The 24,862-nt window shown below is 38.7% G+C and overlaps 1 protein-coding gene across 6 annotated transcripts in view; it reads right to left on the bottom strand.

The window, feature by feature from the left end:
* Window positions 1–331: 331 nt before the first annotated feature.
* Window positions 332–24,862, bottom strand: part of LOC115220336 — a 72,864-nt gene continuing 48,333 nt past the window's right edge. For all 6 annotated transcript variants that reach the window (XM_029790441.2, XM_029790439.2, XM_029790438.2 and 3 more), the window contains 3 exons: window positions 14,222–14,523; window positions 9,592–9,733; window positions 332–1,439 (listed from right to left, as the gene is read on the bottom strand). In XM_029790441.2, coding sequence (XP_029646301.2) covers window positions 366–1,439; window positions 9,592–9,733; window positions 14,222–14,523 — 1,518 coding nt within the window. In that variant the 3' untranslated portion in view covers window positions 332–365. The remainder of the gene's footprint in view (window positions 1,440–9,591; window positions 9,734–14,221; window positions 14,524–24,862) is intronic.

The raw sequence follows: 24,862 nt of genomic DNA, 5'->3' as shown, positions 1-24,862 counted from the left end.
CTGACTTCGTTAAGTTACTTTTTAATTATCTTAGAGAAAGAGTTAGAGTGATTCAAAATTATTTATACACACTTTAGAATGCTTATTTATACAGCATGTATATATAATTTTCAAACAGTTACTGTGTTTGAAATATATTTTCAAACAATCAACCATTTCAATTCGATTTCAGGATAAGAAAGAATCTACAACTGAAAGAAACTGGAAACTTCCTGTCTGTTTGGCTGTCCAAGTACTTCCTTCCTAAGACATCAAACAGATGTGATGTAGTGTCCTTCATCATCTTCACAATTCTTAAATGCTATTTTCATGGTAAACAGGAAAAGAAAAATATTCAACCAACAACTTTATTTACAAATTCATTATCACTGAAGTGCCATTTTAGACTTTTTGCACTCAAAATCTACATCAAAATCTTCAAAAGTGCTTCTTTTTTTCCTATTATTTTCTGTTAATGTGAGATTGTGTGTGTTAGCCATAACTAAGCCGACAGGGTAAGGGTTCAGATGTGTCTTTAGGTTTGGTGTTTCTGAATCTACTTCAAAAGTCTGGACATCAGGAGAAGAATCGACAGAAGTCGGGGAGTGAAGTGGAGAATTTGAAGGGGATATAGTTATGACACTTTGCAAGTCGGGGTCATCATGGCTAGCAGTCTTTTGTGAATGACTTGTGAAAGATTTTAAAGGCGTTACACTCAGATCAACTGTGGTTTGGATGTCAAAATTAACAGAGTCATTCTTTTTACGATGTGATAACGAATCGTCACTCTGAGAATCGATCTGTGACCAAGAACCAAATTGACAATCTTCGCTGTTTTGGTACGTTGCGATTTCCTGCTTCACCTCCGTGCAATCATCAACCGTCAAATCAACTTCTGGTTCTAACTTTATTGAGTTCACATTTAAAACCTCAGAATCTGTAGAATGTTCTGGTAAAATATTAAATCTGTTTTCTGAAGATTTCTGTGAGTAGCTTACTCTCCGATTATCTTGGTAGTGTGGAGAAGAAGATGGCATCTGTATATTGGTCGTGGACATTGCAGACAAAGTCGTTTGTGATGAGAGGCGAATTATAGGTGGCGGTGGTGTGGCTGGGGGATTCGACAAAGAAAGATGGAGCCCTGAAGTATTCTGAGAGTGGCTAACAGTTACAATGGTCTTGTCAGGCACATTATTGGAATCATTAAATAAGTCTAATCGAAATTGATTGCACAGTTGACGAATATCATCCAAACCCAGCATCCCTGAGAGGTACTCCATGCTGTCGAGGATAGATTTACTTAAGTTTAATGACCCGTTATAAAGGTAATCAACAAAGGCTCTGAGAGCGTCAGCAGATACTTTGCGGGGGAAACACACTTGGACGTTGGTGTCTTTCATAATGTAGTCGTACGTGTCTAAGATTTTTGGACAGCACGCAATGAGGAGGATTTTATGCACCTGAAATTATAAAAAGAAACATTTGGCATTAGTTGTTGTTAAATTATTTATTAGTATCAGATGATATTAAGAAGCGGTACATCTCAAATACTGAAACATTATATCAAATATAATGTATTTTCCAATTTTATATCACATTTATAAATACACACACACACACACTGCACCTCGGGAAAATGTCTTCTACTATAGCCTTGTGAGTATCTGTGTTTGTCCCCCTACCATCGCTTGACAACCGATGTTGGTGTGTTTACATCTCCGTAACTTAGCAGTTTGGCAAAAGTAACCAACAAAGTAAGTACTAGGCTTATAGAGAATAAGTCCCAGGGTCGATTTGTTTGACTAAAGGCGGTGCTCCAGCATGGCTACAGTCAAATGACTGAAACAAGTAAAAGAACAAAAGAATATAATCTTTCTCCATTTTTTTCCCTCTCAATCCTTTCTGTTGAAGAGCTGAGACTCGAAACGTCGAAGACTTCTCCATTCTTCCTAAGCATCAAACTAATACACCTGCTTGCTGTTCTCACACCTGCCTTCATCTTTTGTTTTCTGCCAAACCAAACTACAACATTTGTGTGTGTGTGTAAATCTACATGGTAGATATATAAACAGCAAATTTAAATATTTCTCCAGAGACTGAAAAAAGTTATGAACAGCATTGATCGATTTTCGAACTTTATTGGGGTCTCATCAGAGGTTGTACATGCCTCATGAAATATGGTTAAGATAATGAGGGGAACCAGTACACAGATGTAACAGGTTTCTATTCTATTGTTACAGAGACAATACAGGAACAGTCATGACGAAGAATGTTAAATTAGAGAAAGCCAAGGAAAATATACAATGAGAGATAATTACAATGAAGTAAAAATACTTTTTAAACTTTAAAGTGAAGCAAATCTTTGATGTATTTTGCATATTTTCTCACTGATATTTTCATTATTTCTTCTCTTCACACAAGAACGTCCTTTGTCGTAGGCAACAGAGGAAGGGAGATAACTTTGCTGACTTCAGATTTCCTTGCTGAATCCAATTCAGTGTTAAGTGATCTCTCATATTTATATATATTTTTTATTTGTTTCATTTGACTGCAGCCATGCTGGAGCACCACCTTTAGTCGACCCCAGGACTTATTCTTTGTAAGCCTAGTACTTATTCTATCGGTCTCTTTTGCTGAAGCACTAAGTTATGGGGACATAAACACACCAACATCAGTTGTCAAGCAATGGTGGAGGTACAGACACACACACATACGACGGGCTTCTTTCAGTTTCCGTCTACCAAAACTACTCAAGGCTTTGGTCAGCCTGAGGCTATAATAGAAGACACTTGCCCAAGGTTCCACACAGTGGTGCTGAACCCCAATGGAAATCGATCAATGGAAATTGCAGATGTGTTACCAGTGCCGGTGGCATGTAAGAGAACCTTCCGTTTCGCGACCGTTGCCAGCACCGCCCCGACTGGCCTCGTGCCGATGGCACGTAAAAAGCACCATCCGTTCGTGTCCGTTGCCAGCCTCGCCTGGCCCTCGTGCCGGTGGCACATAAAAAGCACCATCCGTTCGTGGCCGTTTGCCAGCTCTGTCTGGCACCTGTGCGGGTGGAACGTAAAAAGCACCCACTACACTCACGGAGTGGTTGGTGTTAGGAAGGGCATCCAGCCGTAGAAACACTGCCAGATTTGACTGGGCCTGATGAAGCCTTTTGGCTTCACAGACCCCAGTAGAACTGTCCAACCCATGCTAGCATGGAAAACGGACGCTAAACGATGATGATATAACATTGAAAATTATGAAGGAAAAACAATCATATTACTAAAAGAATAGGGGAGATAATATGTGTTTAGGTGTATAATATATATATATATATACTAGTGTTACCAAGACTATAGTAGCAGACTGCTAACTTTAGAAGTAAACTTTTGTGAAAATGGCTAAACAGTCGCTATTGTATACATTGTGGCACTCTGTTGGTTATATATAAACATGCAATGGTCTTCCTGCAGTTTCCATCTATTCAGTCCATGCATAAGCCTTGGCTGGCCCAGGACTATAGTAGCACACACTTGCACAAGGATTCATCCCCATTTAATGCCCAGCTCCCATACTGGCATGGGTTGGACAGAATCCGGTGAGTTGCAGGGGGTCGCATGTAAAGTTCAAGGGTCAGCTTTGGCAGGATTTCTACGACTTCCTAGCACCAACTACATTACAGGGTTTACTGGATGCATTTTGTGTGCCACTGGTTATTTTACAATAAACAACAGCTAAAATTGACCAGAATAGAGACAAAGTCATTTTGCAACATTACATCATAGAACTGGTTCTCTTTCCAAAGTGTTCAAAACATTTATACACACACACAATTTTATATATATACTAGCAGTATCGCCTGGCATTGCTCGGGTTTGTAAGGGAAATAACTGTATAAACATTTTTAGAGAGTTATAGCCAAAAATTAGCAAAAAAAATGCATTAAAAATGGAAAAAAAATTATGGTAAATTTTTTTTTAAATCATTGACTCATCGTAGACATTTTTAGAGAGTTACTTCCCTTATATAATAGCGAAAAAATGCATTAAAATGGAAAAAAATGATGGTAATTTTTTTTTAAAATCGTACTCATCGTAGAAGGGCTCGATATGAATCACGACTATAAGATACCCAGTTTTGGTTAAACTGCACTGCAAAATGTGGGAGTAGTTAGGAATCTAAATCGTAGGAGACAGACACACAACTTGACTTTTATATATAAAGATATATATAAAACATGACATTAGAACTTGACACAGCCCTACAGCTAATCAGTCTCCTGTCAAACAACCAACGCATGCGAAGCAGGTGTTAAATGATGACAATAACATAATTATCATCATTTTCTCATCATCATATACATACATACATACATAAGAATGTGTGTGTGAGTGTATATGTACGTAGGCACAGAATTCTGGGTTCAGTCCCACTGCATGACATCTTGGGCAAGTGTCTTCTACTATAGCCTCAGGTCAACCAAAGCCTCGTGAGTGGATTTAGTAGATGGAAACTGAAAGAAGCCTGTCATGTGTGTGTGTGTGGAGGCGCAATGGCCCAGTGGTTAGGGCAACGGACTCACAGTCGTAGGATCATGGTTTCGATTCCCAGACCGGGCGTTGTGAGTGTTTATTGAGTGAAAACACCTAAAAAGGTCCAGTAGGGGGTGGTATCGATCCCTGCTGTACTCTTTCGCCACAGCTGTCTATCACACTTTCTTCTGCTGTTGGCCTGCTCGCTTAGCCAGCAGGATGGCCTCATTTGAAAGCTAAAACAATGCGAAGTGCATTGTGACCAGTGATGTGTAGCAACATCTGATAACCTGGTCGGTCATGTGATATATATATATATATAAAATAGTGTACGTTTAAACACAAAAGAAAACTGCCTTCAACAGGCAGTTTTTACATGCTAGAAGAACCAGTCAAAACGATCAAAACCACATTTAAGTTTTCTCTTGTGTTTATATGTACACTATTTTGTATTGAGAATATGTTGTCTATTGACTTTTTATACACGCTAGGCCACTGGTAGTGAAATTTCTAAAAAAAAAACTCACTACCCTATATATATTTTACGTATATGTTTTTAGCAATTGAAAAATTATCATGTATAACAAAGAGACACGTGTTAATCATCTCTTAATTATGTAAGTGTTATGGCATGGCCACTGATGAAAAATTCGCCAAGCAAATTATTTCATTTGCTAAAAAAATTTTAGAAACCTAGGGTCTGACCGGAATAAAATAAAGTAGAAGTTTTTATTTTTCATTCCTTTTGAAGATTGCTCTTAAATGTGGTTTCGGTCGTTTTGACTGCTTCTTCTAGCATGTAAAGCTGCCTGTTGAAGGCAGTTTCTCTTGTGTTTAAATGTACACTATATTATATTGAGAATATGTATTGAGAAAATAATATATTGAGAAAGGCGGCGAGCTGGCAGAAACGTTAGCACGCCGGGCGAAATGCGTAGCTGTATTTCGTCTGCTGTTACGTTCTGAGTTCAAATTCCGCCGAGTTCAACTTCGCCTTTCTTCCTTTTGGGGTCAATAAATTAAGTACCAGTTACGCACTGGGGTCGATGTAATCGACTTAATCCGTTTGTCTGTCCTTGTTTATCCCCTCTATGTTTAGCCCCTTGTGGGTAGTAAAGAAATATATATTGAGAATATGTTGTCTATTGAATTTTTATACATGCTGGGCCCCTGGTAGTAATAGAATGAGTAGAAAAAAACTGGATGTAAGGGAGACAACTTTTCGTTACCAGCTGACTAAATTGTCGTCAACGATAACCAACTCGGTGCAGGTAGGAATGGATTTTGTCTTTAACCTTCTGGCACTCTTGTTATTCTGTCAGATGTAATACTTACTCAAATTGTTTTCAATTAATCATATTTCTGAGCATAATATCTTCAGAGGGAAAAAATGTATCCGTAGATGTTTTATATGTTTCTTCATGGATTCTTTATAGTAGTCTGCTATAATGAAACCATGAACAAACAAATAAAACATCTAAGGACATATTTTTTCCCTCTGAAGATATTATGCTCAGAAATACGAACTTAATATTTAATTAATTCACTGTGTATAATTGAAACAGCCCTAAGGGATAATGTTCAATTTGTTGCTGATAAAAAACTCTTATTAACTTCATAATCTGCATTTTCTCTCATATATATATATATATATAAATTCAGCAAAATTTAGATTCAGATGAATATGGTACTTAAGTTAAAGGCACCAGAATTTGGTATGGTATTGTCCATATAAATCAAAAATGTACATTGTCCATTTAATTAAAAAATTCTATATGTGGCTGAAGATTGTTCGACATTTTAAAACTGATGTAATACTTACAGTGTTTAATAAAATGAAGTAGCATGAAACGACCGTACTACACTACCTTGGATATCCTTGTTGCTTACTTTGGTTATATCATCATCGTTTAACGTCGGCTTTAAACGATGGTGACATAACCAAAGTAAGCAACAAGGTAGTGTAGTACCTTTATATATATGCATGTATGAGTGTGTGCACATACATATGTAAATGTTTTTTAGTGTAGTGTTGCCTGGACATGACATGTTGGTTGTCAGTGAGCATCATCATCATATGGTGTCATTCATTTCCAATATTGTGCAAAAACATATCTGGTCATAGGAAAAATATGACTTTACTTGGGAACAGGTGAGGGTTGGAGACAGGAACAGCACCCAGATGTAAAAAATCCAAAGTTCTGCCGGACCCATGAAAGCATGGAAAAGTGGACGTTAATCTATGATGATGATGATGATATTTATTAGTGCAGATACTATTCCCTGTCTAATAATAATAGCTGTGGGGTAGGGAGTGGGGATCACTAACCCTTACAAAAATACAATAGCAACTGGTGTTCGAACCCCTACCCACCATTGAAGCACAAGCAGTATTATGAAGATTCCTTTGAGATCTTCAGTCAGAATCTCTTAAAGACGCCTCTGACAGACCAATATTAATTGATTCCCTTTCGTACTTGATTTCATTTTATCACTCTGGAGGGATGGAAAATGAAGTTGACCCCAACATGGTTTGAACTCGGGACATAGAGGGCCAGAACTAAATAACTCAAGGCTTTTATATCTGGTTGATTACCGATTCTGTTAATCCACCGCCTCAAACTGTTACCTAGAGATATTTCCCTGGTCTATAGCAGAACCATTATCACAAAAGACAAAATAAGATATTCAGTGGCATTTCGTCTGTCTTTACATGCCCGGTTCAAATTCCGCCCAGGTCGACGTTAGCTTTCGTATTTTCAGGATCTATAAAATAAGTACGAATTTAATTGAGTGGCCCTTTTCCCCAAATTTCAAACGTTGAGGCCATAGCTGAACGGGTATCTCACTAATCTCATTTCATTTCTTTTCGTGGGTCGTTCCAAAAGAAAAAATTACCTCCCTTGGACTACAAAATTAGTTTTTTTAATTCTTGTGTTTTTTTTTGTTTTGTTTTTTTCAACAATCGAATTAATTTGTCCAAAAAATATGACAACGTTGCTTTCCTTCTCTGAACTTAAATGAATTAATTATTCTCGTCTGAATACTTTGTTTTAGGATTGGATATATTTGTGGTGTAAATAAGTTATTTTGGAACATTTTCCATCGTAATTCTGTTAAAAAATGGCTCACCTTACACTAAACACCAACAAAAACAAAGAATTATGACACGGAGGAAATTGTTTGTGTAAGAGTTTACTTCTCAGCCAGCGTTTTGTAACCTTTGTTTTTTTTGGGGGGGGGGGGGTAGTATTGCACACCACAATTCACCTGCCCCGCAAATGTAAGGTAGAAGTATTTCTTGTATGTAAACAGATCATTACTGAACTAGCATCTAAGTGGCTGAGTATTCCAGACATGTGTATACTAAACACAATTCATGGAAAAAAAAAACCAGCATAACTGTGACAAAGCTGACCTTTTGAATTACAGGGAGAGTCTGTCAGAAGGGCTTCCATACAGTTTCCATCTACAAAGTTTCTCTCACAAAGCTTGAGTCTTGTATCCAACAGGATCTATTTCTAACATTAACAAACTTTATATCAAAATAGTCTTGCATACAACACTGTTGCATAACATTGATGACTTTATATCAAAGTAGTCTTATACAACATTATTGCAAAGCATAAACAAATTTATATTAACACTAGTGTTACCCATCATATGATGGGTAACTTTTGAAGAATACATTTGCCATCAGTAATTGGATAATATCAAGGAATGTGACACACATACAATAATTGTAATTTAACTTTTAGCAAATTTCTGAGTGCTTATAGAAAATGATAATGAATATTAATTTTCAAACGATAATATTCAGTTATTTACTCATCCTCTGTCTCTGATTCTTTGTCTCTCACAGTATGTGTGTCTGTGTGTGTGGGTGTGTGTGTGTGTGTGTGTGTGTGTGTGTGCACATGCATGGAGAGAAGAGAGGAACAGATTTTTATTCATTGCCTGCCACCAAGCCTAGTATGTGCACTCATCCTGCACATCTTATGCTAAGTCTCTCTCCCTAGCTCTTTTACTCTCTCTTTCCCCCTTTATACCAACTATTATTATTTAGAGATTAATCTTGTATACAAGACAATTTATCACATAACATAAAAAATTAATAATCTTGTATATAAATCAATATAAAACAGATTTTATATTAAAGGTTTTATATTAATTTTAAATTATTTAACATCCTTAAATCATTATTAAGGAAACTAAATCTAATAAAAACAGTAAAGAAAAGATTACAAAGAATTTCCTAACCAAAAAAAATTCCCTGCACACACCAGAATTCCTAAATGTCCCCTTGAAATCCTGAAATTTCCCACAGATTAAGAAATGCAGTTCTAAGTGGCCCTGTTAATTATTCTTCACTACAATAGTCAGACAAAATTAAAATACCCAAAGGTAGCCACCAACCCAATCAGAATCCCAACTGGAGCAGCAATCGATTCACCCTCATCATTTACCTGTCCATCTCCCAAACTGACATGAGTTGGACAGTTTGACAGAAGACAGTGAGCTGCAGGGTTGCACCAAGTTCCAGTGTCAGCTTTGGCATGATTTCTATGACTGGATGCCCTTCCTAGTGCCAACTGCATTGCAGTGTGCACAAGGCCCTTTATTTGGGACACTGAGACCTCTGGAGATATGCTGTGACTGAGAAGACCCAGCAAATAAAGTGAGTTCACAGCTGTAACCTACACCAGTGTCGCATAACCAGCCCACTCAAAAGTACCTTGGACTGTAGGGCGACGTGCCATGCTTGAGGAGACCTATTGAGTCAAGTACATCAAAATCAAATCGCAGTGATCCTCATGCTGGTGGCACATAAAAAGCACAATCCGATCATGGTCAATGCTAGCCCTCTCTGGCCCCTGTGCTGGTGGCACCCACTACACACTCGGAGTGGTTGGCATTAGGAAGGGCATCCAACGGTAGAAACACTGCCAGATCAGACTGGTGCCTGGTGCAGCCTCCTGGCTTCCCAGACCCCAGTCGAACCGTCCAACCCATGCCAGTATGGAAAACAGACATTAAACAATGATGATGATGACTGGTTATCTTACAATAAACAATGGCTGAAACTTACTGGAATGGACACGCATTCATTTTGCAACATTGCATCACAGAACTGGTTTCCTTTCCAAAGCGTTCGAAGAGTTTCCAGAATTTTCTTCTCGTGATTCAAAACCATATATTTATATACTTTATTTTCGTTCTGTCTTTGTTGCCTACAAAAAAGAACAAAACACAAACATGTTTACAAAAAGAAAGAAAAAAAAGCAGGCATAAAAGGCCAGATGCAAAATATTTGTATCCTTCAACAACACATTCAAAGGCCTTGGAAGGGAAACTGTGTAGAAAGAGGAATCCAGTGTGGCTGGCGAGAGAGGAGACTGGCGTTGGTATGGACGTGTGGTGCATATGGATGACAACAGTGGCATAAGAAGTGCTGAATGCGTGAAGTAGATGGTGCTTTTGGAAGGGGAGACGCTAGGAGGAGGTGAGGTGAAATGATGAGAACCAATCTCAAGAAGCTGAGCCTCGTAAAAGAGATGACAAGGAACTGAGACAATTGATGACATACAATTGTACGAGAGAAACATCCAGTCTTGGGTAAACATGGAAGAGAGAATGTTAAGACGGGTAATGAGGGTGGCTAAGGACACTCCATCTGTCTCACACTGCATTCATCCACCCCCTTACTCCTCGTTTTCTCTTCTCACACTGCCACCACCTCAATACCCTCTCCTCTCTCTAGACCACCTCTTCTTTTTTTTCATTGAGCCTCTCCCCACAGCTTCTCCATCTCTCATGCAACCCTCCATCTACTCCACCCATCCATATTCATCTACCTATACAATGTGGAATGGCACTGGATGAGTGCCCTCCCTCCTACTCAGCCCACTTCATCACCTTTACTGCTCTGCCCCTGTTTTTCAACCCTTGCTACCCTTTCTCTTTCCTCCTCTCCTTTCCATAACTCCCCCCCTCTCCAGTACTGTCACTTCTTGCTACTCTCTCTCTCCACCACCACCACCACCACCCTCTCACAACAGTAAATCTCTTTCCCCCTGCCCCTTTACTTTATCTTCTCTCAACACCTTACCCACCTCTCCAGTTCTTCCTGTCAATCATAAGGTGACCTCGCTAGTGGTGGTACTACTTAAAAAAATGCACCCAGCACACTCTCAACCATTTTAATATCCAGGCCAGATCAAAAACCTCGATTCTTTTAAGGGGCTGTACCAAAAAGTGTAAAACACAAGTCAATTAAAGAAGACTTTATTATATTATAGAGGGAAGACCGTTGGGGTCCACTGGAAGGATGCTTGAGGGCCACATGTGTTTCTGGGAACCATGGCTGAGAAGCACTGTTCTACAAGGTGGAAAGACGCCAAGATTGTTAACACATCAGACAATATCCTTAATAGCATTCTTCCAACTCTTTACATTCCAAGTTTAAATCCCCTGAAAATTAACTTTCCCTTTCATCCTCACAGGGTCAATAAAATAAAGTACCAATCAAGTACCCGGAAATTGTACTTCATGCACACTGCAAATGTTTAGGGATTGCAAATGTTCCAAGTTGTTAACCCCTTACCCAACAATTATTTTGAAAATAAATGTATTTTTTCAGACATATTTTTTAATTGTTTTATTTTACTATGTTTTGAATGGTGATTTCGAGGTATATTTCAAACCTTATTTATTATGAATTTTAATTCAATAATATTGATTTTAAATTACCGCTTTGGGCAGAAACGAGTTAACCCGTTTTTAGACGAAGGAACTCGTTTGCTGTCGATTTTGGCGAGTCTATCTTTTGACGAGTTAACTCGCCAGAGATAGAAAAAAACGATTTCGGTCAAAACGCATATATTCGTTTCTGCCGGGTAAGGGGTTAAAGTGGAGGAGAAAATTCCTTGTGGTGTTCGTTTTGGCCCTTTTTATGTGCTGAGTTCAACCTTGCATCGTCTCAGCTTCATTCTACAAAGCATATTCCTTTTTTTCTTGAGTCCCCAGACCCATACAGTTACCCAGTTTCCATAGCCTATAAGTAACTGAGATCACACCCTCCCCTCAAAATCTCTGGCTTTGAACCCTGCAATGGTCTGGCATCCGATTTAGGGAGAATGTCATAATCTCACACGAAAAGGGCCAAAACGAACACCACAAGGAATTTTCTTCTCCCCTTTCACAACAACTTGGAACATTCACAATCCATAAACGTTTGCAGTGTGCTTGAAGTAGAATTTCAGGATCCTGTCTTTTAGTCTGGGAACCAAATTATTGCATTACTTCTGTCAAAAAGGAGTTCATTTATATACATTGTCATCTTTAAGCCTTAAACTCTCTCTCTCACTCTTTCTCTCACTCACTCACTCTCTCTCTTACTCTGCTTACACTCACTTTCTGTGCATGTGTTTGTCTCCCACCACTACTTGACAACCTCTGTTGGTTTGCTTACATCCTCGTAATCTACCAGTGTAGCAAAATAGATCATTGGAACAAGTAAAAAGAGTAAAGACTCCCTTTGGTCTTGAATGACCAGGGAATTGCTCCTAGAAAGTTCCCATCCAAAATACAAGTCCAGGCAAGGTTGTTTATGGAAGACCAGCAGTCACCCATGCCTACCAGCACCCCACTCTCCACACCACTGATGTTATCCAAGGGAAAGGCAAAGGGGCCGATGCACCAGTGATGTTGCAAATCATTTCTACAGCTGAGTGAACTGGAGCAACTTGAAATAAAGTGTCTTGCTCAAGAACACAACACACACATCCCAGTCCAGGAATCGAACTCACAACCTCATGATTGTGAGCCCGATGCTCTAACCACCTGCGCCATGTGCTTTCACTTGTCAGTAGAAGCCATGCACCTTCACAAGTAAGTAGAAGACACAGAAATAAGTACTAGAAGTTAATTCGTTTGAATAAACTCTTCAAGGCAGTGCCACAGCATGGCCACAGCCCAACAACTGAAACGAGTAAAAGAATAACAAAAGGACACATTGAATAATGGTCACAGTTGGATCGTGTGTGATGTTTGGTCAGGCTGACCAGAGCTGACAGCCAACACCAGGTTAAAACAAAACAACAGCAAATCCGACGAATAAACTGACACCATATTTCAATTGTTCCATTCTTTTAACTGTCACCAACTGCAGTGTTTTTACATCTATCAATGAACATTCTGTCAGCTGTCAGACAGCGTGTATATTATTAACATATACACATTGTTTCACATTCAAAACATACACACACACAAATATATAAATATATATATATATACACACACACACACAAGTTTACCTCTACGGATTTTCTATAGAGTTCAGAGCCAGCACTGACATTTACTGCATTTCATGCCACAGATATGTCTGTATAAACAATGCAATCAAAGACAGAGAAAATAGGCGATGAGTGTACATGCATATTTCAGGAAGTATTGCTCTCTCATCAGTATCACATCCAACTGATCAACAATTCACAAACACATTGCTTAAATATATCAGTGGTGTAACACTAATATATATCTTGTTGTATTTTGGGATGGTCATTTTTTTTTGGGGGGGGGCCTAATAAACACACGCACTATATATTTTCCCTCCAATAGTTTATTACTGTTCTTATTTTATTATTTTAACTCATATCCATTGTCCGAAAATCTTTCGTCACATATATATAGTGCGTGTGTTTATTAGGCCAAAAAAAAAATGACCATCCCAAAATACAACAAGATATATATTAGTGTTACATCACTGATATATTTACGCAATGTGTTTGTGAATTGTTGATCAGTTGGATGTGATACTGATGAGAGAGCAATACTTCCTGAAATATGCATGTACACTCATCGCCTATTTTCTCTGTGTTTCTCAGCGACACCTTTCGTTTTCATGTGTGATCTTGCTCCACTTAGTCTTATATATATATATATATATATATATATATATATATATATATATATATAATATATATATATATATATATATATATATAGGAGGAATAAGGATAAACTCAAGTTTATAATAAAATTCCTACACATGTTTCACCACTATCATTGTTTGGAACTCAGGTGTAGGTGTTCAGGGAGCATTTAGATGCTCAACCACAAAGGATCATCAAGGAACACATTATTGCAGTCAGAAGTAGACTGGATTATGATAACCTGATAAGCTATGGGGAGCTCTATATATAACAGTAGCAGACATACATCTATTTGTACACACAGTCTTTTCACTGTGTGTTTGTGCATGTGTGTGTTCAGAGTCTATGCAGAGCTACAGCAGCAGTAAACAGTGACGTAACCGTTTTACAGCTCAGCTACAAATGATGCCATCACTATTTACGAGGTGGGCTGCTGATGATGTAAACGTTAGTGGCTGTGGCTGCAACAGGTGACATCTGTTGATATTTTTTGTCAGCAAATCATCTGCTAGCTCTACACATTTCAATTCTTTTTGAATCCAAAATAAAAAAAAAAAAGGAAACCCTTTCTGGACAAAGAGTAAGTTAAGGGTTGGTGACAGGAGAAGTAAATGCAAGAAAATAAATCAAAACTAAACCACTAAAACAATGAACCATATTTGGAAAACTCTGAAAAACCTTTTAAGAGTCTTCCTAAGTCTTAGCATAAAACTGAGAATTCTTCAAAATTTAGATCAAATATTGAACTAACAACAAATCTCACACTTAAATAGCAAGACTACTAACCTTTCCTCGGCTAATTTCTCAGCCTGTTGCTTCTGGGCTTCCATAAACTCAGCCTGTTGCTTTTGAGCTTCCATAAACTCAGCCTGTTGCTTCTGGGCTTCAATAAATTCAGCCTGTTGCTTCTGGGCTTCCATAAATTCCGACTGCCTCAGCTTGAACTCCATAGGGTTCACTGCCGCTGTTTCCACAATGTCTTTCTCTGCTGCTTGTTTCTCTGCCTGGACGTTACCATTGAACGAGTTTAGGGAGTAGGTATTACCTACATTGTTAACACCGGGATACAGTTCACAGTTGTTCTCTTCCTGGAAAATTAAACAAATACCATTAGAGATGTCACCTGTTTGCAGCCACAGCCACTAACGTTTACATCATCAGCAGCCCACCTCGTAAATAGTGATGGCATCATTTGTAGCTGAGCTGTAAAACGGTTACGTCACTGTTTACTGCTGCTGTAGCTCTGCATAGACTCTGAACACACACATGCACAAACACACAGTGAAAAGACTGTGTGTACAAATAGATGTATGTCTGCTACTGTTATATATAGAGCTCCCCATAGCTTATCAGGTTATCATAATCCAGTCTACTTCTGAATGCAATGATGTGTTCCTTGATGATCCTTTGTGGTTGAGCATCTAAATGCTCCCTGAACACCTACACCAGTACGTGCACTGTCCACCATGGACTGTGCTCATAGGGATTCGACAATGAAAACTAGATATCGCCATATAAATCATATCATCATCATTTAACATCCGTTTTCCATGCCAGCATGGGTTGGATGGCTCAACAGGGGTTGGCAATATTTCTACAGCTGGATGCCCTTCCTAATGCCAAATACTTTAGAGTGTAATGGGTGCTTTTTACATGACACCATCATCAGAGCATTTTACATGGTTCAGTGCTTTTTGTGTGGCACCAACACCAGTGCTTTCTACGTGGCATCAGTGCTCTTTATATGGCACCAGTACCAGAGCTCTTTACAAGGTACCAGTACCAGAGCTCTCTTTACAAGGTACCAGTACTAGAATGCTTTACAAGGTACCAGTACCAGAGCTCTTTACAAGGTACCAGTACCAGAGCTCTTTACATGGCACCAATACCAGTGATTATTACATGGAAGCAGCCCCAATGCTTTTTACCCTATAAATTATATTTACAGCAAAATAAGTGAACTGCTTTCTATCACCTCATTAACAATAAACTAAGATAATTACTGCATTTTTCAGCAAACAGATTGACATAATATATAATGTAAACATTCAAACAACACACACAAACATCATCCCTATCTTTCCAAATTCTGCTGCATTTCACATGGAAGTCATGGTCCTACAACATTGTCTTGGTGTAGAAGTCAAAACCTACTGTTTTTAGCTGAAAGTTTTTAGAAAATTACTATTCTTAAATCTCACAACGAGAGATATTCAGCAGCAGTCCTTGTTTAGGATAAAATGTTGCTGTAATTTAGCCCCCGTCTTCAGCTGGCTATACGACATGATCTGTGTCCTTATATTTTCGAACAAGGGAATCTAGCACCCCCACTCAGCTCAAAACAATATCTGGAAATCATGATACACAGATATTGTTTTGAGCTGAGTTGGGGTGCTAGATTCCCTTGTTCGAAAATATAAGGACACAGATCATGTCGTATAGCCAGCTGGAGACAATGTCTCCTGGGGCTAAATTACAGCAACATTCGTCCTAAACCAGGACAATCATGTTATTTTGGCAAACAATCTTTACTGAAAGTTTTTGTCTGAATAATTCAACTTTTATGCCAGAAAATACAATATATTCTATTATGAACCACATTAACAATGAACAATGTTAACTATCCTCTATGGGCCACTAAACCATGTGAACAGTACAGTAAACAGTGAAAAGTGTGCAGTGAACTGTGTAAGCTGTTCATGAATTACACATGTAGGAAATTATGTAAACTAATAAGTGAACCATATGATCTACCTAGTGAACACTATAAACAGTAGGATAAACTTGGGGGGGTAACATACATGTGCAGTTGTTATATATGAGGTAGGGTAGAAGTACAATGTATACAGAATCATAAAACATGTAGAGTAACTTTTAACATGTGGAGTATTTATGAGATGTGGAATAGTTATGCATTTGAGAAGTCAAAACATATGGGGATGGTTATAAAACAAGTGGGACGGTATGACATGTGGCAGATTTTTAAACCAGTTGAGAGCCACATGTTTTGCAATTCTCAACATATGTGGCAGGTTTATAAAACAGTGTGATGTTTACAAAACAATGAAGTATTTTTTTACGGTTGGAATCATTACAACACATGTGGCAGATTTATAAAACATGTGGGGACACTAGGTAGATAATAGCAATTATAAAAACAATCATCCAACAATATCAAAATATTCAATTTTACTCCCAAAATTAAAAAAGCAACTCAGTCACAGCCAAAGCAGAAGAATGAATATTTATTGGAGGTTTTGTAAAGAATTTCCATTTTAACCCTTTTTTTTTTGTTGTTGTTGTTAATGAAGAGAAGAAAATATTTAATGACAGTCCAACCACTTCAAACTACAGAAGTTCTTTTGTTACCACAAAGTAAAAAAAAGAGGCTTTGTATTTCTTTTGAAATACAGAGCTTTGTTTCAATTTATTTTTAAAATAACAGGGAATTTAGTAAAATAAATTCATTATTATTCAGCAGGTGTCTGGAACATAAAGAAACATGAAATTCTGATGGATCACCTTAACCCTTCGGTCCCCATATTTCTGTTGAAATTCATTGCTTTGTTTTGATTTATTTTTAAAACAACAAACAACTCAGTAAAATAACTTTGTCGTTATTAATCTGATGTTTGGAACATAAATTAACATTACATTCTGATGGAAGTTTTTTAAGATAATTTTGAAGAATTTTGTGACACAGAACCATGGGTGGCTTCAGGTAGAATGGTATCAAAAGAACTTTGGGCTTCTTTTGAGATTGTTCTGTAAGGCTTTCCTGAAGCCACATAGCTTATTGGTTAGAGTGCTGTGCTCACAACCAGAAGATACTGGTTTCAATATCCAGACCAGGCAATGCATTGTATCCTTGAGCAAGCCACTTCATTTCATGTTGCTCCAATCCACTCAGCTGGGAAGTTAACCTTGTGAGGAACTGGCATCCCATCCTGTGGAGTGGAGGGGGTGCTGTTGTGTTGTAATCTCTACTGCAATGGAAACAGGGTGAAGCTCTAGTCTTGAGTCCTGGAGCTTGTAACAGACTTAGGTCTAAGCCTCAATCCTTTTCTTGGAATGGTGGAATGATGAAAATGATAAAAGAACTGATAATCAACCTTTGACCCTTCTCTATACTGATCATTCTCTTAACACATAATGCTTCTTTATCCACATTTTCTGCAATTAATCATGTATTATCTTGTAGGTTTAACATTTTGATAATGCGATTGTTTATTTTTACAATGACATTGAAGGGTAGGTCTGAGAGGTCAGATCTAGTCGCTTAATCGGGTAGAATATTTTACCCTGCTGTGGCTGGTTTAAATGCTAAAGGGCTGACCCCTTAGCATTCAAATTATTCTGTCAAATATAATGCTTATCTAATCCCATTGTTTTGAATTAATTGTGCATTATCTCGTTTTGAGATTTCCATGATGTCATTGTTTATTTTGGGGACGACGTTGAAGGGTATGTGTGAAAAGCCAGATCATAAAATACATAGAATAACTGGGCCGGATGTGGCCACTTTAAATGCTGAAGGGTAAATGTTCTTAGTTCAATTCTAGGACAGCTTTGCTTTTCATCCCCTCTTGGGGTCAAGAACATAAGTATCAATTCAAGAAACTCATATGCTTTCTGCAAGGTCTTTGAGAAGAGAGGACTACATAGGACTGAGGGTGGGGCCAGAGACCCAAGAAAAACTTCCTGACAAGGTGGGACCCAATCTTGCAAAATTTCTCTCAAAGACTCTGGGTCATCTCTATAAATTCCTGGCATCGTACCAATATTTGAAATCATTGTTGGTTTAGTTAGTCAATGGCCATGATATATTACTGGTACTTATTCCAACCATAAGGGGGAGTTTGTGTATGGTTGTTCAGTCTGCTAGAAAAAGCAGCCAAAGTCCATCAAATCACACCTTGCCATCTTAGGAAAGAATATACATTGGATAATGTGGTTCTGGCTTCCCTGCACACAGGAAAAGACAGGGATGGTCACGGCTGGCATGTCTTTAATCACAAGTCTGCTCTGGCAGGAATGACCTGGGACTGAACAACAACTAAGTTATGGTATTTTAAGGTTAAATCAACTGAGGCAAATGTAGAAAGCTCAAACAAACCACGTAAAGCATGGAGTGTGGTGCTCTACCACCTCACAGCTCTTTACCTCCAACTACCACCCTCGCAAGTCTTACTTCTTTGCAACCACCCCCTCCACCCCTTTACAAGTCCTTCTAAGCTATCACTGGTGGCTGTTGTTTGCTGAGTTTACTTGACAGAAAACAGACAAGATTGAATGTATGAAAACATATGAAGACCAGTCCACCCTCCTGACAACCAAGTACTATGGTGGTGGTGGTGGTGGTGGTGGTGGTGGTACACGCGAGAACTAACAACAAATATCTCAGTTCATTGACCTATTAATAGCTTCTGGGGTGTGCCGTGACAATTGGAATATGTTGCTCTATTATTATTTATTGTTATCTGATCGAAAACTGGTTCAATATTTTTCACACACAGCAGAGTTCCACCACCACCACCATCACTATACTAACAACAACAACAATAGTAATGGTGTTTTATTGAGACACAATACCACAGCTGAGTTGGATAAAAAAAAAAATCAACAGAGCTGACCCACTCCACTATACCACTGGTTAAATACATCTATCAACTTCCATGAGACAAAAAAAGTAAAGATGGGCTTGAACTTGAAAAGCCACTGCTGCCACCACCACCACCACCATCATCATCAGAGTTGTTTTACCGATTACTGTTCCATGCTTACATGGCTGAATAGAATTGCTTGAGGCAAACTTTCTGTTCCAAGCAAGGTAATATTTCCTCCATGGTCAGACAGGTTTTTTCACTCTGGACTGGAAACAAAGGACACCACTTGCAGAACAGAGAGGCTCGTTTACAACCATCACATGATGTCAAAACAAGGAGACACACACACACACACACACACACACATCATCATCATCATTTAATGTCCGTTTTCCATGCTGCATGGATTGGACAGTTTGACAAAATCTGACATAGCTGGAAGACTGCACAAGGCTCCAACTGTCCGCTTTGGCATGGTTGCTATGGCTGGATGCCCCTCCAACAGCCAACTACTTTACGGAGTGTACTAGGTGCTTTTTACATGACGCCAGCACATATACATACATATAGATAGATATGTGTGTGTGTATATGTGTGTGTGTGTGTGTGTGTGTGTGTGTGTGTATATATATATATATAACTGCTTTGTTGTATACGAGCAAAGCCATTGCTAGAAAGAATCGCTGAAATGAGTCAACGTTGATGCAATGTGAGGCCCTTGTATGACTCTTGAGCCTGGCCAAAGATTTGCACATTCTATTGCATAATGCACAGCTGTGCAGACTAGCAGAAGGACCAGGGGCCACAGTATGAACTCTTCTGACATGCCTTTTCTATCCTCCAACTGAGAGGCACCCCTTTCCACATGTTTTGTTGTGAACAAAAGCCACATCACAATTTACCATGGGGCGATTCCTGTGAGTCCTCTGAAGGCTAACCAGACCCACACGACTCAACCCCTCTTCCAACAAACTACACACACACAAAAAGCAACACTCCCTCATTCTCCACAGGTTCATTCCTTCTAAACCTTCTCCTAATCTTCTCCTGCTTCACCCCCCCCCTCTCAAATCTCGAGCAACCACTGGGCACTCTCTTCCTCCACCCATCTCAGTCTTGTGCCTCCCAATCAACACCTGAAATACCTGTCTGCATCAGAGCAATTCTGAGGCAGTCCTTGAACCCTCATTTTGGGTTCATGTGCTGGTCTCCTATCTTCCAGCTCACCATACAAAAGTTGCTTGAAAAGTCTTTCATCATTCATTCTTACCAGATGGCCACCCCACCTCAAACGACTTCCCAGAATCATTCATTCTACACTTCTACTACCACTTCTCTTCTACAGTTTCCCTCTACCATTCTTTGGTTGGTTTGGGATTAGAAAAGAAGACACTTGCTCAAGCAATGCTGTCTTAAGGCATGCATACACTGAGAATTTGCTCAGGGGCTTCAGAAGCCTGGGTCCCAGTTCTGATCATGTATATGCTGTGGTGTCAATGAATATTTACAATGAGGACCCAATGTATTGAATTTACCTGGGAGCGGGGGCGCCTTCAATGTTGCTAAGATAGGTCTGGGCCCAAGCTGCCACACACAGTGGGTTGAACCCAGAACCATGTGGTTGGGAAATGAACTTCTTAACCAAGGCAGAAAGACAAAAATATATTTTGTAAAACATTTTATCTCAGCCTCCGTACTAATCCAGAGCATTTCATAATAATCCCTTCTATAATAGGCACAAGGCCTGAAATTTGGGGGAGGGCTGCCTAGGCAATTATATCGACCCCAGCGCACAAGTGGTGCTTATTTTATCGACCCTGAAAGGGATGATAGACGAAGTCAACCTCAGTGAAATCTGAACTCAGAATGTAAAACTGGACGCAATGCTTAACGGCATTTTGTATGGCACGCTAACGATGCTGTCAGTACACTGCCCTAATAGTTTCAAGATCATCAGCTTTCAGACAAGAGGTCCACCTTTTAAGGTGTATAAGGAACCCTTTTTTGCCAAAAAGTAGGTTAAAAAAATACGGAGATTTTTTTTACACATGGATAGTATCATAATCCCTTACAAAACCTTTCTACCAAATTTTAAGCCCCAAAAATTAGGGTATTCCTTATACACGTTAAAATATGGTAAGTTAATCACTTTGACCCCAAAAGATCAACCTCAGCAGAATCTGAACTCAGAATGGTTAATGGCATTTTGTGTGGCAGGCTAATGATTCTGCCAGTACACTGCCCTAATGGTTTCAAATTTTGGAACAGAGCCAGCAATTTTCAGAAAAGGGTTAAGTTGATAACGTCAACCCCCAGCTACTTATTTTATCTGAAAGGAAGAAAGCAAAGTTGACCTCAGCAGAATCTGAACTCAGAACATAATCACATGAAATGCCACAAGCATTTTGCCCAGCCTGCTAACAATTCTGCCAGCTTGCCACTTTATTAAATCATAATAATAATTATTTCTACTCTAAGCTCAAGGCCTTGAAAATTTTTAGGGGAAGGGGGCTAGTCGATTACATTGACCCCAGTGTTTAACTGGTACTTAATTTATCAACCCCTGAAAGGATGAAAGGCAAAGTCGACCTTGGCGGAATTTGAACTCAGAACATAGCAACAGGTAAAATACCGCTAAGCATTTCACCTGGCACGCTAACGTTTCTGCCAGCTCGCCGCCAATCATAAAAATAATAATCCTTTCTACTATAAGCACAAGGCCTGGAATTTAGGGGAGGAGGATTGTCGATTATATCAACCCCAGTGCGTAACTGGTACTTATTTCATCAACCCCGACAGCATTTGTACTCAGAATGTGAAGACAGACAAAATACCGCTAAGCATTTCGCCCAGCCTGCTAACAATTCTGCCAGCTCATCACCAATCATCATAATAATTCAACAGCACATACCCTACGCAGTTCCCACCCACCACTCCACTATGACACCAGTCACATAACACATATAATCTACAGAAGTACCACCCAATAATACAACACACAGCACAAAGTCTACCCAATCACCACCAAGCAACACCCAATACTCTAACATGTCTATCACCATCACCACCACCCTCGTCATCTATAACTCGCATAACCCATATTCTACACAAATACCACCCTACAATAAAACACAATCCACAGCATAGACCCTCTCTCTCTCTCTCCTCACAATGACAACTTGACACCCGGCAACAGTGGAGTAGTAGAATCAGTAAAGCATCAGATGAAATGCTTGTTGCAGCTCTACGTTCTGAGTTCAAATACTGTCGAGGTTGACTTTGACATTTTTTTTTTTTCACCCTTCTGGCTTTGGGATGGGGAAGTCACTAAAATAAAGTGCCAAGTACCGGTCAGATGACGCTGACTTACCCCTCCCCTCAAAAATTACTGGCTTTGCACCTAAATTGGAAACATTATTTAGTTACAGCCTTTAATGTTTAGAGTTCAAATCCTACTGATATCAACTTGAATCTTTCACTCTTTCTGGGTTTCAGAGTTGATTACATAAAAAGTACCAGTTAACTATGGAGGTTGCAATGATATTCCCATAAAGCTTCCAAGAAGTGGGTGGAATTACAGCAAATTCTATAACATAACGCTCAATGCCATGGCTCAACACATTTCATACAGCATCAACTCCCTTGATGGAATTGTTGCTAATTTATCAACCTTCAACAAGTAAATTTCTAAAATTAAATTAAAAAAATGTAATTAATGAAAATATTAATAAGTTCCATTGTTGTTTTGAGTCATTAGTGTGGCTCTGTAGTAAGAAGCTTGCTTTCCAACCAAATGGTTCCAGGTTCAGTCCCACTGCATGGCATCTTGAGCAAGTATCTTTCGACTATAGCCTCAGGCCAAACAAAGCCTTATGAGTGGATTTGGTCAACAGAAAGAAACCTATCATATAGATGAGTGTGTGCGTGTATCGTTGCTAAATATGTTAAACTGTCGTATGTCCAAAATTTGGCCAAATGCGTTTTTTTCAATATTTATTTTTGCTGGTTCTTTTGGTCAAACTATCGTATTTCCAGCTGCTTCAGATGCCAAAATATCAAAAAGTGTCAAAGTGTAGTACAACAGTTTTACTATGGAATGGTGAGGCTATTGTTTCGTTACCTGAAAAACCAACATTTTGGACTTACGACACTTTTGCATAATAGCAACAAGATGGATGGATGTAATTGTTTGTATCTTAGTGTCTGTGTTTGCCCCGCATCACTACTTAACAACTGGTGTTGGCATGTTTGCATCCCCATGATTTAGCAGGATGGCAAACGATTAAACAAGTACCAGGCTTTTAAAAAATAAGTGCTGGGGTTAATTCATTCGACTAAAAGTTTTTCAAGGCGGTGCTCCAACATGACCACAGTCTAATGACTGAAATAAGCACGAGATGATAAAAACACATCTTGATTAAAAATTTTAAAAAAAAAAACAATAATTCTTTCATTGTTTTGAATCATTACCACTTTTTAATAAGGTATATCTAAACGAAGTTTAATGAAAATATTGGACAAAATTGATAAAGAACAATGAAAATTCAGTCGTTTTATATTGATGTGATCAGAATAATATTTAATGTGAAACCATGTTTGGCAAATGTTAGTAATTATGTTGCTATTTGATAGGAAATGACTAAGTTTTAGCCACAAATTCTTGTATTCTTGCAGATTCAGTTTGCTAAATGAGTCAGTGCCCTTAATGCTAAAAGTTGTTTCAGGTGTTTATCGAGCCTTTGGATGGCCACAGAGACCTCCCCAGGGGACAATATTCATCATTTTGCTGACCCCCAACCCTGCTCTACCCAATCAACATGAAACCAAATAGCACAACTGACATTGTATATACTCTACGCTCATTATAACACAACACACAGACAACATTCGAACACAACTCAAAAGGCAACAGAATCACCAGAGAACATTCTAACACAACACACATCCTAACCCAGTGCTTCTCAATAGGGGACCCACGTAAGATTTTGCTAAAATTTATCTGTAATAAATTGCTTATATTTCTACAATACATAAAACATTTCAACCCATGACAGCATGGAAAAGAGACGTTAAATGATGATGATGATGATGATATATACATCGAACTGCTATGGAAGCCCAGCAGACTAAAATTGAAATCAAACAGGCATAAAACATCTCACAACACACACACCTGCACAACACATATTCTGCACAAGTAAAACACGAAGCCCTAAAATAACAGCAGAGACAACAAAATAAAACTGACTTAACACACAAACATGGATTCATTTCCTTCCCAAAAGATAATATTTTTTGTCCTACCCCAGGGAGATGGAGTAATTGGTGATGTTGTAGGATCTGCAATAAAGCTATTGCAGAAAAAAAAATGGTTTTAATTTGGGCTCAAGGCCAGTACTTCTGAGGAGAGAAGGGTTAGTCAATACCATCGGCTCCAGTGCTTGATTGATACTTTATTTTATAGAACACCAAGGAATTTGAACTCATAAAAATCTCATCGCATCAAAGCTTTTTATTTTTTCCAACCTTCTAATAAACTCTCTGCCAATAATAATAATCCTTTTCTACTGACTGACACATGGCTTGAAATTTTGAAGGCAGATGGCTAGTCAATTACAGAGCCCCAGTGTTTAACTGGTACTTACTCCAGCAACCCCAAGAGAATGGAAAACCAAAAGTAATAATAATCCTTTCTACTCTAGGCACAAGACCTGAAATTTGGGGGAGGGGATAGTCAATTACATCGACCCCCAATACTCATCTGGTACTTAATTTATCAACCCTGAAAGGACGAAGGACAAAGTCGACAACAATAACAATA

The sequence above is a fragment of the Octopus sinensis genome, linkage group LG16, assembly GCF_006345805.1.
Source record: "Octopus sinensis linkage group LG16, ASM634580v1, whole genome shotgun sequence".
Lineage (NCBI taxonomy): Eukaryota > Metazoa > Mollusca > Cephalopoda > Octopoda > Octopodidae > Octopus > Octopus sinensis.
This window is presented reverse-complemented; position numbering and strand designations above follow the sequence as displayed.